General features: G+C 44.7%; 1 protein-coding gene across 10 annotated transcripts in view; it reads left to right on the forward strand.

Moving 5' to 3' along the window:
* The window catches only part of DNM3 (dynamin 3), a 169,806-nt gene extending 152,517 nt beyond the window's left edge, over nt 1-17,289 (forward strand). For 6 of the 10 annotated variants that reach the window (XM_029962274.1, XM_029962276.1, XM_029962277.1 and 3 more), the window contains one exon: nt 11,235-15,727. In XM_029962274.1, coding sequence (XP_029818134.1) covers nt 11,235-11,304 — 70 coding nt within the window. In that variant the 3' untranslated portion in view covers nt 11,305-15,727. Of the gene's footprint in view, nt 1-4,511; nt 4,706-11,234; nt 15,728-17,100 lie in introns of those variants that run through there. The other 4 variants (XM_029962280.1, XM_029962282.1, XR_003916052.1 and 1 more) reach the window with 3 other exon arrangements.
* Nucleotides 17,290-19,439: the final 2,150 nt, after the last annotated feature.

Raw genomic sequence — 19,439 nt, forward strand, 5'->3', positions numbered from 1 at the left:
GGTCTGCCCAAACTTCAGGTTTCTCCTGCTGACTAAACTGCGAGGGAGGAAATCCCAGGGAAGGGGCTGCAGGGGAAATCACCTGAGGGGGACAGTGTGGCCAGCTCCTGTGCCTATTAAATGTTTCTTTTAAGCCCTGGAATTTCAGCTACGCTTGGTCTGGTTTTAATAACAGCCTTTGCAGGATCATAGGAAATTGACTCAGAAAATGGGTCTGAGATATTAAAAGGGGGGGAAAAAGTGTTTTGAGGAAGAGTTCTTGTAGAAACTTGTGCTTTTTTGTGACTTACTTTTGAACTGGGGCTTTGTGCTTGAACTGCTCCACCACCATTTTCTGCAGTGATTCCTTGAAGTGTCGGGATCTCTCCTATCTAGGGAAATAGTTTAGCTTCCTGAGAAGAAAGCAGTATTTTAAAGTTTATCTCTCTCTCCAGAGGAGCTTTTTCTTGCAGGCCCTGTCATGTGGAGCTGAAAATCCTGACATACTGAAGAAATATAAGGTTTCCATTTTCTCCTGTTCTGCCTTAAGATAAAAGATCATTTTCAGGGGGTAAAACTTGGGACTGTCCTTTTCCAATGAGCAGCTTAGCACACGTTTGGTGTGGAAAATTTGGCACCTTTTAGTGAGATACAGCCCCTGTCTTTAAAAACATAACTTTTTTCTTCAATTTTATTAGTTGAATAATAATATTCAACTTAAAATCAAAGGAATCATGCAGAAATAGCGAGCTCTCGCTGTTTTCTCACAGTTCCTCCCTTAATGCACAGGGAAAGGGAAAGACTTAGGGGAGCAGGAAATAATTTTCTTCCTTGCTTCGCTCTGATTCTAAAGCTGGTTTGGGTTATGTGCTCTGAATATTTCTGTAAGGAAACAGAAACTATTTGCATGATACATGCCTCTTTTAATTAATCCCACTTGAGGTGGGTGGATCTCTCCCAGCAAAGCCTGTGAGTAAAGGCCTCTGGCTTTAAGGGCTTGATGCCAAAGCATATATGATTTGTGAAATATTCTCCACTGCCAGAATTTAGATTATTCCCCCTCTCTCTTAAAAGGCTACAGTAGTATTTTGAAAGAAAATGCAGCTGTGTGCTTGCTTTGGTAAGATGGCTTTAAGCAGGCACTAGAGCTTACCATGATGGGTGTTTGCCTGCCTGTGTGGAAAGGCTGATCTTGACCAATTGAAGTTCTACTGTGGATGCTTTGATTTATAACTTTTAAACGCCCTGAATGTGAATCTCAGCTTTGCCACGAGGAAGACAATTGAACTGGAAATGTTTTTTTCTCCTGGTAGTAGAGCCCATGGTGTTTGTGGGGGTGGGAGGGTGCTCCCCTTTTCTCCCTGTGTCCTGCTCTGCAGTGCTACTGGGGATTCATAGAGGCTTTCCCAACAAAGCCCTGAAGATCATTACTCACTTTGTCATCAAAACATAAATGACCCCACTCTGTGAAACCCTGGGATGGGTGCTCTGAGCACGTCACCCTCAGGCATGTGGTGCTGGTCCCCAAGGGCTGGGGGTGGTCTTTACATGTGAGGCAAGTGGTGGAGAGGGAATTCATGTTGTGCTGTTCGTGATCAGCCACATGCTGTCCCTACAATCTCCTCCAACCCACAGCCAGCCAGCGTGAAAGGGCTGATGGGGGCTCTGCACTACTTTTTATTAAGCCATCCAGGCTAATTACATGACCTGCTGTGTTGGTAGCTAATCTACATTGTAAGCCATCATTACATATTTCTGCCAAACCAGCACAAAGAAGTACTTTTACCTCACAGTATTACAGTTAGAAATTTCCAGACGAAGTCAGGAGTGCTGCAGAAAGCATTACTGCCTGGCTGCCACCTGACTGCCAAATATCAGCCATTCAGTATGTTTTCTGTGATGGATTTTTATGGATTAGAGTTCTTTGGAAAGATTTAATGTAATATCTAACCCTTCAATGCATTGAATGATAAGGGGATCCCTTGCAAAAATTGCACATGATCCTCTGAATAAAATCTGTCCTAGTGCATAGGCATATAAGACCAGAAGAGTTATCCTGCCTTAGCCTGGGAATCTTCTTTCTCCTCAGAGTTTGACCTTGCAGCCCTAAAAGCTTACTGCTGTATTTTTTAATGGAATATAAATAGTAATCCAATAGCCATTGCACCAAACTCTTCTGGCAGGATCAGTAAGTGCCCACCTTAGAGCATTTGCATGCTGACTTGGATGATCTCAATCTGAACACCCAAACAGAAGAGCACAGCTCTGTCCAGCATCCATGTGTCCTCTTTGAATGATCTTCAGTGAAGGTTATATTCAAAAAGTATAATCAGCAATTAGGAGTGTTTTCGTGCAACCAAAGAGACAGGAGTGTTATATGGAGGGATTCCAAAATCCTGCTGAATTTCAGGAGAAAATAAAGCCAAAGAATAATTTAATTTAATTCCGTATTTCATGTCTGTGATCAAAAGAATATACAGCTACATGGGTGAGGCAAAGCCAGAGCCCCTCAAGGAGGGGATACTGATCTTCTGTAGTCCATATGTTTCCAACTCTGCCTGTCCAAAGACCCCAAAATCACAAGACTTATGAGAATATCAGTTATTCTTTCTGTGATTTCTGCCCAGGGGGAAGACAACCCTCTGTAATTTGTTACCCGTCTAATGTACATTTCTTGTTGAAATGCACACCCAGTAATATGTTACTTTGCTGCTGGCTGCTTCAAGCAGCAGCCTCCATTTATTTTCCCTTATCTCTCAGAAAGGAGCTCTGCATTTCCCCCCCCCTCCACCGGCTCCTTTTTCACTATTTTCCCTTTTTTCTGCCATTCCCTCGCTGCCCCTTTCTTGACCGTACTGTTTGCTTCCTCTTTCACCTTTTTCCTTCACTTGGTTTCCTGCCTGGTCCATTTGTCTGCCTTCCCCACGTATTCCCTCCTTTCCTTCTCACCATCTTGTCTTGGTTTCTTTCCAGCTTACCCCTTCCCTTCCCTGCCACCTTTGTAAATCTGTCTTCCTTGCATTTCAGTCTTCTTTTAAAGTTTTCAAGCCATAAAATGCAATATTTGGCAATCTTTCTTAACTGCCTGGCGGCAGTAGCTGTAACACCCATCAGAAACACGAGCTACACGACTTGGGGCCATGTTTTGCCATGTGCAAAATGAGTTGAGGAATACCAGTCATCTTATGTGGGGTCATCTTGGAGCTTGAATCGTGGAATAGAATCATAGAATAGAATTACAGAATAGTTTGGTTCAAAAGGGACCTTTAAAGGTCATCTAGTCCAACCTCCCTGCAATGAGCAGGGACAACAGAAGCAATGAAAGAAGTAGCATTCTGAACAAGGATAAATATTGGAGGGAGGTCACAGCAGGTTGTAAAAACATGTAAAAAGTAACAATACAGCAACTCTTGTGGTTTCATTGTAATTCTGCAATATGGAACTTATGAGAAATTTGGAATGGCATTTGCACTGAAGGACTGATTCTTCAGCTGCCTGAACTGTAGTGCTGTGAGAGATACAGGAGGGTCTCCATTTCTGCTCCAGGAGCTTCACTGACTGCTGCCCCTAAAAAGATGACTTTCTTTTAGACTAGCAATAGGATTTTGTTACTGCCTTCCTTTATATACCTCTCCTCCAGATGACTGTCCTGAAGATGGAGTAAAACAAAGTTCATGGGATGCCACACACTGCATGTGCCACACATGTCTGCTGCCACTGACTCTTAACTCCCATCAGCATCTTCTTTCATCAGCCAGAGGCAGGCTCTCCATATCTTCAGTGGTCTAGGAATTTTCTGATGGGCAGTACACTGTGGCAGTTGAACAAAATTACCTGGAGAATCACTTATTGTATGTGGAGTTTAGGTTTGATCTTATTTATCATGCCTCAGGTAGTTGTGATTATCCTTAGTGTTGATCCTAAGCTACTTGCTCCTGCAACAAAAAAAAGTTTTTTAAAACAGGGTGAACTGGGAGAGATCCATTTGATTGGGACTGTTGCAAGTTACTTTCAAAATTCAGCAAAGAAGATCAGGTTGGATCTTAGTGTAGACCAGTCCCATGTGATGGGGAAGGGTGAGTAAAATGATGCAAGAGAGGGGAAGGCAGAAAAAGAGGAACCTGAAAAAAGTCAAAAGAAGTCTCCTCAATCACAGTGGAAGCCTGCTTTGGAAGCATCAGCTTTTGTCTTCAAGATACTGTAGTAGAAGGAAGTGGTTTTTATTTTTAGCATCTCTCAAGCTGAAAAAGGAAAGTAGAGTCAAACAATAGCAAATGTTTGACAGAAATACAGAAACCTGAACATGTGTTTTGTCCCCAGTAATTATTTAATCTCATAATGGAGTAGTTTAATAACAGTTGCCATGAAGGCTGTGCAGGATTAGAACGAGGGTGTTGAGCAGGAAATTTCTACCTTGTCTGAAAGAGTGGGCGAATAGCAGTGCATTTCTAGCCTTCCTTATGCTAGAAGAGAAAACATCTGACAGTAAATGGAGAGAAAGCATTGATGATTTGAACTTCTTGAACCTGCAGGCATCTTGAAAGGCTGTCCTTGAAACCCTCCTGTCCCCTGCAAGCTGTATTGGATCATTATTGAATGAGGGCACTCCAGGGTTACATTAACAACAGTGACACTGATAATCACGTTAGTTGTTGTCATGGACAAGAAGAGGTGCAACTCCAGCTGGAGGTGACAACCACGACATTTGCTCCCTTCTTGCACCAAGGTAAGTAAAGAGGAGAGAGGCAAAAAGGCAGAGGAAGGCGAAATCTGAGTAGGAATAGCAGTGTGGGCAGCAGTAGATGTGGTGTTCTGGGATACAGTACATGATTCAATCTGATGCCAAACAGAGCAGCTACACACAGACCAGTGCACAGGACTTGAGCTACTGTGAAAAGATCAGATGTTCTTCCTGCTGATTTTGTGGCCCTTCTGTTGTTATCTTCTGTGGACAGAAGAAAGTAGAACAGCATTCTGAACATATCACTCACCACTCCTAACTTTCTCTTCCTCCACGGGCAGTTTTGATCTTCTTGACCATCCTGACCTCGGGTTTCTGAAAGGTCAAGCCAGTCTTCCATGAACGTGTTGCACACTTGCTTATTTGACATGTTCCCTGCTGAAGGGCAAACAAGAACACACAGTTTCTTAAGAATAATAGTCTCTCTTGATCGCTCTGTTGAATTAATTTTTTTTTGTTTACTCAAGCTGAGTTTTCCAAATGACACATTAATTCCCTGAAATGACTAATGAAAATGCAGCGCTCACATATATATTTGTATGTGTGTGTGATGGACATTAATTTATGATGGTCATATAGAAAATGTAGCTTGAGTTGTAAATAATAAATTATTCTGGTGAAGCATCATATTTTGGACCACTGCCTCTTAAAGGAGTATCTATATTAAGTTAAATCACGCACAGTGGAACCTCATTAACCCAAATGCTTTCAAACAGTATAAGCATTTGAATTAATGGAGATTTATATTGCTGCAGTGTAGTGGTGGCTAGTGGAAGGACACATTCTTCCCATTCACTCTTATTTTTTGTTTCTTTCACTTGAAAGAAATAGGTATCTGATAAAACAGCATAATCTAATAACTTTAACTTGCTTACACTTAGCACAAAAATTCTTCCACTGACAGAGCATTGTGCAGCTGGGTCATTTGAAGTAGTGTGAAATAGTGAGGTTCAGCTGTGTGTACAACCGAGCCAGTACAGTCTCAGCACGCCCTCTGTGCATTTGTAGAGCCTGACACATGTGTTCAGCTGGAGAACTACTTCAGGACTATCATGCCCCCTCAAGAGCTGTGTGGCTCAGGGCTTCCATTCCTGACTTGCCCACCAACAGTAGTCCTGTGGGACTTACTAAAGACATTTAATGTTTAAGAAAATGACATTTTCCAGTAGAGAAACAAATCTGAGAAATTTCCACTCTCTTGGACCATTACATTGGGGTAAGGGACCATCTCAGACAGATATTCTCCAGCTACTTTTTCCTTTCATCACCACTGAGTGCTGTTTCTTATTTCTCCTGCAATCGTCATCTCCTCCTGATTCTTGTCCATAATTCCTGCTTTACTCCTCCTAATGTCATCATCCTTTTTCTGCTTTTCCTGCTTTGTTATGACCTGTGACACTAGTATCAAGTGCCTTTCCTCCTTTTGGTTTTCCCACTCGAGATTCTGGCTCCTGAGTTAATGGGAGGCTCCACAGTAGCCATTCTGCATCTGCTGTAGGACAAAAAGAGTTTTATGCATGCACAGACTAAAGACTAAGTAGATCTACAAACCATGTCTTGCCTCTCTTCAACCATGATGGCTAGAGTTGTTTCACTTCTGGTTTGGATTTTCTTCCAAATCCAGAGGCTGATGGAGGTTGAGAGGTACAGTATAAAAGTTAGGTTGATGTAACAACCAGGAAAAGCAGGGGGTGTGGGTCTCTCAGGATCTTACTGAAACAGAGAAAACCTGAGAAACAGTATAAAAATAAAATCAGTCAAGGCATTATAACTATCCCAAGACCAAGCTACTTAGTCTCTCTAAATAATCACCCAAACAGGAAACTAGATTTATTCCTCACCTAAAGTAAGTCACTCTTTTATCCTCTTACTGTATGCCTCACATCTAGATTTGTACTGTCACCTAAAATAAAATTTGCCTGCAGTCAGTCTTAAAGCCGCTTAGAAATTTTGTGTAAGTATTTCCTTCTTAAATTCTGCGAAGACAGTGTAACGTATCAGGGTGCTCCGAGAGGGCTCCGTTATAGGGAAACCAGGACCATGGAAAAGGGAGAGAATAATGGACTTCTGTTCACAATTTCAGATCTATAGGATGTATCGTAAAATATAGTTATGTGCATGCCTTCCACAAGTGTTCTCTGGTGGTCACAAGCAAACAAGAATGTAGAATGTAAGTGGAAATGAAAGCCTTTTATTTAGCAGTGCGCTGGCTGTGCTGTGAGAAGCCATCTTCTCTGAGCGGGTAATTACAGCCATGCTTTACTCAAAGCATATTTTGTGGACTCTGTGTGGGGAGCGATAGCACTTCTCAAAAAGCAAATGCTTGAAGAACTCCCATATGTTTCTGATCGAATTTTAAGTCTAGACTTGCTTTATTTAGTTTCTTTTGCTCTGTGTTTGCCTAGCTAAAGCTTTCAGGAGTTCTTTTAAAACTGGAAACACTGGATGTGCTGCTTAGGTTAAAAATAAACGTAAAACTTTTCCTTTTTTAAAAAAGTTTTTGCATGGGGGTGAGAGCTACCCTCCATTCAAAACCCCACTGAGCTCTTCAAAGGAGGAGTCTCTGCAGCAACATCAGGGAGTTATTAAATACATACTTAGTCCACAATTTTCATTGGTAAATTCTTTACGTCTGCTTAATGTGTGCTAGTTAGAAGTACTGATTCTTTTTGCAGATTCGTTCACTGAACTCCGGGGGGACCTATGATCCCCTGCCCCTTTAGCACTAACTTTTACAAACGCTGTTTCCCTTTTTTTTTCTCCCCGCCTCCCCCCAAAGCAAACCAAAACACCAACAACCTCAACTCCCCCCAAGACAAGAAGGCTGAGTTAAAACTCGAAAACCCCGCTGAAATGCTGTAGACAATAACCAAATCGGAATTCCCGCAGCAGGGACATTTTTATGATGAACTTTCTATGAAGCGGGAGCCTGGGAACAAGCAGCTCCGCACCGGGAGCGCTTCCCGGGCCGTCGGAGTCGCTCCGATAACACGGAGGAACCGCGGCCCGGGCTGTCTGCACCGCTATCGTGTGCTGGCCTCAGACTAAACATTGAACTGGGCTTAGTCACATATTTACTCACTGGGATGGCAGCTAGCGCGGAGCAGGGATCCGGGGGCGGTTGTTTTTCCCCGGTTTTCCCTCGCTCGGTCCCCGGGCAGGCTGGAGCTCCCCCTGCCGCTCTGTAGTTCCCGTTCTCCGCGCTGGGAGCCTCTGGCAGCGCTCCTTTGGTACCCTTTGCTCGGGAAGCGATGGTGCCGAAGCCACTCAGAGCTTCCCTCAGAGCTGCACTTTCTGTAGGTGCCCAGAAGCTGGTTGCTGGCTCTGTTATCTCAAGGTGGCCCAATCCTGCCTCTCTGCATCCCGTGGAGCACGGCCACTCCCAACCACTGCTCAGGGTGTAAAAGAGTGGGGCAGAGGCAAGAGATGTGCAGGTTGGCATCTCCTCCTGTCTTGGGGATTGAGATTCCTGTTAGGGGCAAAAAAAAAGGTGTGAATCCTATTCCCAGTGTAGAAACGGTCACGGAATGACTTGACACATTGACAGGGAAATCTAGTGACAGGCCATTCACTTAAGAGTTGGGCTCAATGATCCTTGTGGGTCCCTTCCCACTCAGAATATTCTTTAACTTCTGGGCTTGTTCTTTTCTTCACTTGGACTTGAGCTTCAGCTCATGCCAGTTGATCCTGTGTGCCAGTGGCTAGGGAAGGTGAGATGATGCAAGAGAGCTCCACTCTGTGTTCTGCCCAGGAACTCGGGAGCACAGTCCCCTTACTGCAGTACCAGGAGACTGTCAGCAGCAGGGCTGGAGGGAATGGTGCTGTTGCAGGTCTTCTCCCAAGTGCTGCCTTTCCCAAACATCTGCCACTCCTCTGAAAGGCACCTTTGATCTCCAGGTGGAGGTCCCACTCCCCTGGTCACAGTGTGGTGGGTTAAGGAGCTGGGAGGCAGGCAGCACCCTTGAGGGGCTGGAGCTAAGGAGAGGTCTGCCCCTTCCTCATGGACATCCATGCCCAGTGGGAAGACACATGCAAGCGTATGTATGCAGAGCATCCCAGATACATGTGTGTCTCCACTGGGAGGTATCCACAGTGTGAAGTGTTGGGAGAGAGCGTGGCTGGCTCTGAAGGGTCCCCTGGCTGAGCAGACCTGCCTGTCGGGCAGTGCTGTGGGGAGAACAGGGCTGGTGTGGCTGGGCAGCAGCTTCTCTTCAGAGGGTCCCCATGGGGATGTCATCTTCTCCTTGTAGTGGGTGGTACTCTGGAGTGGGAAGGAGAGCTGATGGGAGATTTTTCTGTTTAGGTCTGTACTGGGCTTGAATGAAAGTTCAAAACTGTGGTCGGAGTGCAATACCAACTCTAGTTCAGGGAGAAAATGGGGCTCAGACCTGATTTTGGTTCAGGTTTGGTTTGACTGATTATGTCCAGGAAATCCTCCCACTGTGCTCTCCAGTTTCTGATCCTGCTGTGTTAAATAGTAATTTGGCTAAATTACATTATTTGAACCCAGTGTGCTGCATTCAACCTGGTATTAAAACGCATGTTTGGGCTTGCATCTTTTAAATTTGATATGAAGACAGCTGTATGCATTTTCCCTTGTTTGTAAATTGTATACACATGATACGATGTTTTCAGTAAGCTCTAAACAATGCAATGTGAGGCATTTCAACAAAGGAATAATTTAATGCAACCCAGCAGAAATGCAGAGCCTTAGAAGTGGTTCTTTATGAAACTACAAATTTTGGAAATGGGTCCAGAAGACCTACACTGGAGCAACACAAGAAACAATGGTTAACACAGTAACATTTTTTCTGTAAGAAAAATACGCCATGAAGGAATTATATTTTGCCTTTTTTTTTTTAGCTTGTTGATTTACTTGAATGCTTCAATTGGCATATTTTGTATTTGTTGCATGTTAGGGATTAAAATTCTCATTTCTTCACCAAAAGAGAATATTGTCGCTCAAGACACTTTGAGCCGAGTGAGACTTTTTTTGTCAGGTATAAGTTTGTCTCCTGTATTTTGTTCCAGTTCAAAGGAGATTAACACGTTACATTCTTTTAATCTTCAGTTTAGCTTTTAACAGAATGAGACATGTTTCCTTTGTAATATTCCTCAGAGCCAGACATGCCCCTGCTTTCACAGGTGGAGGACAGGTTAGAAGGGGCTGCACAGTTTGTGTGGGCCATTAATGAGCTCTGCTGAAGCTGATGGGAACTGAAGAGCCATGGGCTCCTGACCTTGTTCAGAGCCTGGGATCAGCTGTGAGCTCTCGTGGTGACATGGGCTGGGGTTAAGAATAAAGTTGGTACTTCCCACTAAAGAAAATGAGGAGCAAAAGCACTGTAAGAGATGGATTGGGATAACTGCAGCAAGGGGACGGTGCTGGATAGCTGGCTAAGGAACAGTCTCTTTGGGCAATTTATACATACAAATTGCAGTGCCAGCAGAACTGTGTGAGTGGTGCAGGTGCTGAAGGCCAAACAGGTATTGTCAGCTCAGACTCTGCACAGGCCTTGCTCAGTGGTGGGGTGTTTTATCCCAGGTGGAATGGAGCATTAACAAAATACTCTTTGTGACTGTGCTGATGGAGTTGCCTCCATACAGCACTGATATGAGCAGTGTACCTGCACACAAAAAGGTAAAGTGTTGAGTAGCTACTGGAGAGACTCTGTCTGCCACTCGAGCAGAGTTGGTGTGTCATCCTTGGATAAGGGAGGGAGGGAAGGAGGGATAGGTCTCAGCCTGGACTCCAGGTGGGATGCGCTTGGAGATCATTCTACTGCCAACTCTTGCACTGTGGACTCTTACCAAATGATGACACAGTCTGAATTAAAATGTAGGTGTTTGCAGTACACAGGAAAATAGAAAAAAGACATATAAGCCTTCCCAAAAAATCTGTGACTCCTTAGCACTGAAGCTGATAGAGGAATGCATTAGTGGTAAATGAATGAGTCCAGCAGCCCCAGCCAAAACTGGCATTTTCATAACTGGCCATTGATATACAGCTTGAAATTTGTACCTCAAATTCAGGCACATTGACGTGACTCCAGTTGGCCCAACTGTGCAAGAAGCTGCAGGTTTTCCTGCTTCTGCAAACAGCAGCTGAAGTCACTGCAGGCTGTTTTCCTCAGTCCTGTTTTCTGCTCTGAAACATTCCTGTAAGTCTGCTGTGTGGCTGTCCAGGCTGGGACTGACTCCTAAGAAAATGGGAATAGTGATCCTCCCTGGATGGTTTCCGTGGCACAAGAAGGTAACTATGTTTGGAGAACACCCAGGCTGTGGATCAGCAAGAAGAGCTGTCTGGTGGGTGAGGGGGGTAAGGCATGGTAGGCACCTGGCAAACCCGTTGCCTCCTTCCTTATTGTGGATGCTTGTGGATATTGTGCTTCAGCGTACGTGGAAATAAGATGGTCGTGTGTACGAGCATGTGCATGTTCCTGTAACAACAGCGAAAGGTGCCAGCTTTGTTCTCAGTGTTTGTGCTTATTGTTTCTTCTCTCTTTCTCTCCAGTCGAAGACCACCCCCTTCACCTACTCGGCCCACTGTAATTCGTCCGTTAGACTCATCCCTGTTAGACTAAAAGGAGTTTCTGGCATGTCATTCATTGTTAACCAAATATGTGGAACAAATTGCTTGATAACTGTCGCAATAACCAATGTATAGTCGCATGTATGGACATCTATAGGCAAGTAACCAATATACTCTCTGTCCATTCTGCATTGTTTATGAGGTCTTAAATGTTTTGGGAAGGTCTGTGCTGCCTTGACTTTTCCTTTTGCAATAACTGGTGTTAGCTAACTTACTGACACATATCTTCACCCAGGCAACTGTGCTCACTGTCCTCTACAGCAAATGGAGGGCTTGACTTTGTGTATGTTTGTGCATGTGTTGATTTTATCTCCTGCTTTTTTTCCTCTTATCTGAAAGGAATATTGCTTTTATTTGTACCTTCCAAGTTATCTATCATTTAGAATTACAGAGTTATGCTAATTTTCTCTTGTAATGGATAAACTGGGCAAAGAAAAGCCATGTGATTTCTTACCAAGCTCTTCTGAAGGCCCCACACTTCCATGTCTCCCTTGAAAGAAGCTTGCTTCTCCTATAAATTCTCCTTATCCAAAGTCTAGTGTTAAGGGATGTTGTTAAACAAGAAGGGTGTGTGTGGGACAGCACGTTTCACTTTATTTCCACACTGGTAGCTGACGTGCCAGGTTGGTTGGGTTGGTAAGGACCAGGCTGCTGCCCCAGCTCACGGGGCTTGGTGTGGAGCTGCCTCACCCTGCAGCAAGGATGGGAAAGGGTGGTTTGAAGAGCCAGTACATGACAGAGCAGCGTGTCCTAGCTTGCTTTGTCCTCTGCTAATGCTTGCTCACACTTACACTCCCACTCAAGGGAAGCCCTGGACGTATGTGAGTGTGTATAAATGTGCTGTGTGGCAGGATCCCGGGAACCGAGCACTGCTTTTGGCCATTTTATGGAACAGAAGGGGATATAGATACAGATATATAGATATGTGCACAGCTGGACATGGGCTACTGCTCCTCTGCCCACTGTGTGAGCCAATTCACAGATCTCCAGCCTAGACTGGCAGCTGAGCTTCCCAAGGGTCTGGTTCGGATTTGAGATATTTGCGATATTTTCTCGTGCCAGTTGATAAAGTTCCCCTGTGCCCCCCTGTATGAAGATTTTCTTGGATCACTTGGTCCTGCACACCTTGGTTTAGGGTCGCTTTATCCATCTAGGTTCTTGGAAGTGCTCAGCTGTGCATCCTGGCAATGGATTATTTTAGCAGCTGCTCACTTGCAGAGGTCCTCTCTGCCTCTTGTTTTGCACATTATATATTAATGTGTTATAAAAACCTTTTGTCTTAACTGCATTACTTCTCTTTAAACACTTAGGGTCAGTGTCACCCTTAAAGCTTAAAATTTACTGAGTTAAGAGAATTAAACTAGAGAGGAATTTGGCCTTGTTCCTTCAGAAAATGTGAATTGCTGCTATTGCAATTATGGTTACAGATCCCTAGGCAAAGCAATTGGTGGTTTCAAAGGCCCTCAGTATAATCAGTCTAATAAATATATTTATTGAAACTGCATGTAGGGCTCTAGTATGCTGTAGCCCCTTGGTTAGGAAGAATCCAATCAAAGAGCCACAACAAATGGGGATTTAGCCTATTAAGTATTCCCAGGCTGCTGATTAGCTGTGCTCACCACTGCAGCAAATTGTGTTTCAGCTTGCATAAGAGAGACAAGCTTGGGAAAGCATGATGATTTGTATGTTAGCTTAACTTTAATTTCCTGTCAACCTCATACTTGTGAGACATGCCTGGAGAGTGTAGAGGTCACATCTGATGCACAGTGAAGATGGAGTTTGTCAGAGCACCAGCATCTTGGTGATCTCAGAAACTGCTTCAGTGGCTGGTGTTTGTTTGGGGAACAGGCTCAGATCTCCAACACCAAGTGCACAGAATCAGCTTTCAAGGAAGAAGAAGGTTACAAACACAACTACAGTCATAGTGATTTTTACTACAAAAAAGAAAACATATATTTTTAAGATTTTTCTTGTGTTCTACACAGTTTTCCACTGCTTAGTGTTCTCTGCTGTAACCTGTAATGCATCTGTTGGATATATTTTTATAAATAGCCATAGCAGTCCATGCTGCTGCCTTGCAAGCAAACCTGTATGTAGTTTATCAGATCTCTGTTACTGACTAGCAGCTGCCTGCTGACGGAAAGCCAAGCATAGTGCCTCAGCCACAGAAAGTGACTTTAATCCCAAATTTTTATATTCATTCAGTGATAGAAATGTTCATGGCCAGGCTGGATGGGGCTCTGAGTGACCTGGTCTAGTGGAAGGTGTTCCCCCATGGCAGGGGGGTTGGAACAAGATGAACTTTAAGGTCTCTTCCAGCTCAATCCATGCTGTGGATGCAAGACCATGGTCTGGGTTTATCCCACCATACCCCATACACTCAGCTTTGTTGTCCAAGGACCTCTTTGGTCAGTGGGAAGAGACATCACCTTCAGGAGGTGATTCAGACCAATGTGGCTGCACAGGACTCGAGGGTGGTAATGCCTCAATTAGATGACAGAGATCCTGGCCTAAAAACATGTTTTTAAATTCTCTGTACTTGAGACTCCTTAATTTACTTTAATGACTGTTTCTGCCAAGCATAAGGAAGTAGGTAGCACAATTCAGCACTGTCCTTAACTCTGCCCCCCAAGAAACTGTATTTCTCAGCAGAATTGTAAATGAAGCTCTCGAGGGTGGATTTACCCGAAAGAGGAGGAGGAGGCAGCGAGGCGCCAGCACCATCTGCTTCTGTGCTCGATGCTGAGGTCGTGGGACACAGCTGCACAGCCCTCCTTCCTCTGCATCCTCATCCAGATCACATCTAAATCTGGCCCTGTGCCCTAAATGCAACACTTTTAGGTGTGCAGGTTAATAAGTAACTGTGAGCACAGATCCAGAGTTCAATAATTTCACCTCTTCTTGCGTATATGCTTTTCAGAATAAACTATGTAGAACTGTTTCTAGGAAAAACACTAAGAGCTTCTCAAGAAATTGCCACATCCAATTGAGTAAGTACTGTCCTCCAACCTTGGCCCGCTTCCTCCTGCTCTGCAGTGCCTGGAATGGGTTTGTTTGTCCCACTCACTCCTGAAGCTGACGAGTCGTGCCAGTCCTGTCCCTTGTTCTCGGAGGAGAAGCCTTGGCAGCAACTCGCTCCCTGCCCAAAGGACAGCAGGATGAGCACCTTGTGGATCTGCTAGAGTGACTGGCTTCTGACACTGGCCATTGCCCCCTCTGCACACCCACTTACACAGGATGAGCCAGGTCTGAACTCTCTATCAGAGAAGGGGCAGGTTGCTCTCCCTTCCTTTGATTCCCTCTGGCAAAGCTCAGAAGACTGCCAGGGAGGAGTGGAGCACTAATTAAGCAACAGCGGCATTTCTGATCTTATGTGAGGTACCTAATAATGATCTGGGTGACGTAGTTGCTAAGTTTCAGGAGGGTGCTCCTCTAGTATTGCAATGAGGCTCAGCCTGGGTCTGTGCGTAGAGAACATGTTCCACCTCACCTTGCCATGGCTGACCAACAGCTGAGAAGCTTGTGAATGCCATAAATAGCTCTTGGCCTTGGATCTCATGTTAGGGTTAAAAAGATTGTATGTTCCACAAAAAGGCTTATGTACATAGTCAATGTGTGTTTATTTTATTGCTGATCTTGTTGCACTTTCTCAGTAAGCCTCGTAAAAGTAGATTATTTATTATATTAAAAGAGATACATTATAGATTATGGCATTTCATGTTAAAGCATAACATAGAAAATATTATCCTCTCTGTTGCAGACAGCTACACTAACCATGATGCACATAGCATATGGAGATTACTGGCTAGTTCTGTCTTTCTGTCTTAAAATAGTCCAAACCTCCTGAATTGAGGGCAGACCTACTTTGCTCCTGTGCCACCAGAAGGCATCCAGCCTGCTGGTGCCCCTGTGGCACAGCTCCTCCCACTGTGGCACTGAACCTCCTCCTGGGGCTCCAGCAGAACAGCTCCCTTGTGTAAATGAATGTTACTCTGCCTGTCTTTCCTCTTGCTTTGTCTGCAGGCGAGCTGATACCGATGGCTCCTCCCGTCCAGACAGTCCTCCACTCTTGCTTGATCTATGATTTGTCCCGTCTTGCCGGCCGTTTGCTTTACTGCTGTCTCTTTACTTTTCCAGGACGGGGTAAACGATGACTTCTTTTTGTAAGAAGCAAACGCTTAATTTCTTTCTGGTTTTTTTTGTTCTGTGTGTTAATGCCCTACTTCATATGAGACAAAACATCTGCCTTTGGTTTCATAATCTGTAAATGGTTCCTGGTGTTGACCTTTGAGCACAGCCAGTCGATTCCCGAAACCATGGTCATTACTGAGCATCACATGCACCTGCTGTAAAAATGTTCTGCTGCATTTCTGAACCTGAAATAAACTGTAATTCTTGATGGGCTTTTATTATTACTTTCTGGATGTGCATGAGTGGTCTTCTGTCTCTCGCACCATCATCTCAGCATTCCACACTCTGCCTGGGTGGGGACTGCAGGGAGGATTTATCAGAGATGTGTGTTGCATCTGGATCACTGGAGATGTCATTAAAGGGGAGACAGGGAAGATGTAACCCTTTGGCAAACATTCAGCCTGTTCCCTTGCAAGGGGCTTGGGGTGCTGCAGAGATGTTTTGCTGGGAAATGGATGAATGTTTTTCAAGCAGTACCTGGGATTCACTTCATTGCTGGGGAAACCATGTTTTGGGGAGATTCAGAGCTCAGCAGAAGGCTAGACTGAGTCCTCCAGAGCAGGAGCTGGAGTTAAAATGTGCCTGTGTATGTGTTGTGTCTGGAAGGGATTTCCCCCTAAAGTGGCTGTGTATGAATGTGCAGATGTCTTGATTACTCAGTTCCTCCTTGAGATCAGTATGAGCCAAGTAGCTGCAGTCGGTGCTTGGAGATGGTCTCTATGGCACAACAGCTTCCTGTGGGAGCACTGCAATCCCTAAGTTGGTCCTTAGGTTTTGGGAAAGCAGGGAACAAAAGGTGGGATGAGCAAAGCAGGAACACCCCCGTTGTATTCCCTTGGTTGCTGTTATGTTTGGAGGTGTGTCATCAGTGGCTGTTCCTGAGGGCAGTGTGTGCACTCCCCCTCAGTGAACAGCAGTGTCACACGTGTCCCCTCTGGCTGGAGTACCTTATGTACCCCGCAGCAGTTTGGTTACAGGCATTTGGAGTTTGGGTCAGCTTTGGTCAGAGCTGAGTCCTCTGTGCTGGGTAACAGGAGGAGCATTTGCTCCTCTCCAACCACTTCACTGGGCCATCGCTGCCACGGGTCTCCTGCTACACTTGGCAGGTGCCATCACCCACGTTTTTAACCTTCCCAGCAACGTCCCCTCCAGATACCCCAATGCACCCCCCAGGCCATTTTGTTTGATCATTCCCCATTTCATCAGAATCTCTACTCCAAGAACAGTGTTTGAAGCAGATAGTGGTGAGAATTTTAAAGCTGGCTGGGGAAAAGCTCTTCCAGAGGATATTATTTGCTGCAAGAAAATTAGAAAGCCTGTGACCAGCGACCTCCACACCTGTGATGTGATTGTCCCAGTTCTCTGGCGCCAGCAAGTCAGATGGGAAGTGGTGAGGATGAAAGCTGAGGCTGTGCTGGTGGCCAGCTGATTCTAATCTCACTCTTGCTCTTTTCCTTAATATACATGTTCTGTGCCTTCTTCTCTTAACCCATTTAATTAAGATAATTTTCTGTATGAGTATTTTTATTATATCTTGACCTTTTGTTTTAAATCTCCCCCTCTGTGAATTTTGGGTTATTTTTTGTTTTTTTCCTAGGCGACCTCCACGAGCTGTTCCAGGAAGATCATCCTAACACACACATTTCTTTTGTGTTACATGCAAGGTCTTTTTTTTTTTTTTGGTCCAAAATTACCTTTAATTTGCACTAGCCTACTTGTAAATGAAAGATTTTATTTTCAGATGTCAATGATAAGCCTGGATGTAAAGCAAATAAAATTCTGACTACAAAAGGAATGTGTAGTGGTTTTACACTGAAGGGCCTACCCACTCTTTCTCAAATGGAGCCATTCACACCTTGTGGAAGAAATTGCCTGGGCTCTGTGGAGGCTCCCACCCTCCAAGGTGGTGGATGGAGGGACGGACATTCTGCTGGGATTCCAGCACTGCTTCTGAATTCATTAACCACCAGGATTGCTTCATATAAATGGCTTTGGCTTAGCATTAGCAGGAAGAATAGCCAACAGGGTCCTAAAACATGTCTAACACACCACCAGCAGCACCTGGCTGAGCAGAAACTCAAAGGAGGAGATTGCAACAGTCTCTAGACGGATGAATCTCCACAGTTATAAATAAAGTGCAGCTGCTCTGAGCATTTTTTTCAAGCTAAACCTCTGAATTCCTTGCAAGCTGCCCTCAGTGGAGCATCTGAGCTCAAACAGCTGTAAGTAGCTACCTCTGGGGTTCCAAATGTGTCTGTCCCTATGGGAAAGATAAAATCAGGGATTTAACATTTAGGAGATGTGCTTGTTTAGGGTTCCAAGGAAATATATGGGAGAGTAAGGCTGGAAAGAAAAGGGAAAACTGATGGGTTTTACTGACTTTTTTCCTCATAGGAAAAGAAACAAGGGATATTTCAGAAACCACAGAGGTAAATCAGGAGGCACTGCACAGGTAGGGACTGGAGGTACCTCTGGGCATCAGAGCCCAGCCTTTGTTTCAGGAGCACAAAAAAGATGTTTCTGGGTAGTGGGGAGTTGGTGGTGAGAGGGAACTGCAGCCAGACTGCTCAGGGGATGGGGGCAGGGGAGGGGGGGAGATCAGCCTGTGTGTGTAGAAGGGGCCTGGCAACACACAGGCTCGTTTTCAATCTGGGTCTGACAGCTTTGCTGAATTTAGCAATTCCTCTTGTTCCAGCTGATTTAGGTCTCTGCTGACTTCTCAAATATCCAGGGAGCTGCTAAACCACCTGCATGAGCTGGTAAATGCCAGACACTGAGTTTGCTCAAATTATAAGGGAGTGCAAGCCTGGAGAGTTGTAGACTTTCACTGATTATTCTTTCTTCTTACTTAGACTTGTCTTTTGGTAGAGCAGAAGAGAGGAAACAGCAATGGTATTAGCAAAAAGGGGAAAAAAAACCCCAAACCCAAAAAACCCCAAATCCATGTACAGCAGTTGTTAGGAGGGGGAGATAAATAATCATTTTTGCCAGACCTTTGAACTGCACGTGCTAAACTAGGAATTGCAGGAGCTGGAGAGAGTACAGTGAGTGGCAGGGTGCACCCTGGTAAAGGCAGAAATGGAGGCTCCTACAATCCCAGGAACACAACTGTCCCAGGAATGGAGTTGCTCAGGTTGGCTGTATCTCTCATCTGCGGAACTCGTCACCATCAGGTACTGAGGCAAAAAGCACCTTAGCACAGTTCAGGAATTGTGTACTTTGGGGAACTACTACAGAAGCAACAGTGTTTGTACCCAGCAAGCTCCTGAGGAGGTTCTGCCCGTGCTTCACCTTTCAGGTAAGAGGGAATGGGAACAGGCTGAACTTCACAAGCTGCTTTTTTTCCAGGTTGTTTAAAAGTCTGTTCTGTACTGGGGGAAGTTCTCACTGTATTCCTTCTGGAGTATGACATGGTACCAACAGATGAACCAACAATAAATAAAAGGTAGATGATATTTTAGCTGAATGGCCTTGCCTACAGCACCCGGCTGCCAGAGGGCCTCCAGGCATTAGGCTGGAAAGCACAAACTTGTTTCTCAGGATATTTTATGGTGGTAAACCCTTGACACAGATCTTTACCTTCTTAGGAAATATTTGATAAAAAATATTGTTGAAAGTAGGACTCCAAACTTCATGGGTTGCTGGTGGCCATTTTTAAAATATCCTAAGTAGAAAGACATGGGTACTGGTGTACTGGGAAACCCTGGAGTGTTCTTTAGCATCAGCTCATGGAGTGACTTTTTGAAGAAGCTGTTTAACCTTGTCTGTGCTGTTTCCAGCCCTCACTGGTGTTTGATCTGTGGCCAGGTAGAGGAGGATCAAGGTGCTGCACCAGCTGGTGCCATTATGTGTCCAAGGCTGCTTTTCAGTGAGTGGGTGATATGGTTTGAAGCTGGCTCCCTGCCAAGTCTCCAAACCTTACCACCAGAGTTCCTC

The sequence above is a fragment of the Manacus vitellinus genome, unplaced genomic scaffold (assembly GCF_001715985.3).
Source record: "Manacus vitellinus isolate BGI_N305 unplaced genomic scaffold, ASM171598v3 scaffold_44_pilon, whole genome shotgun sequence".
Classification (NCBI taxonomy): domain Eukaryota; kingdom Metazoa; phylum Chordata; class Aves; order Passeriformes; family Pipridae; genus Manacus; species Manacus vitellinus.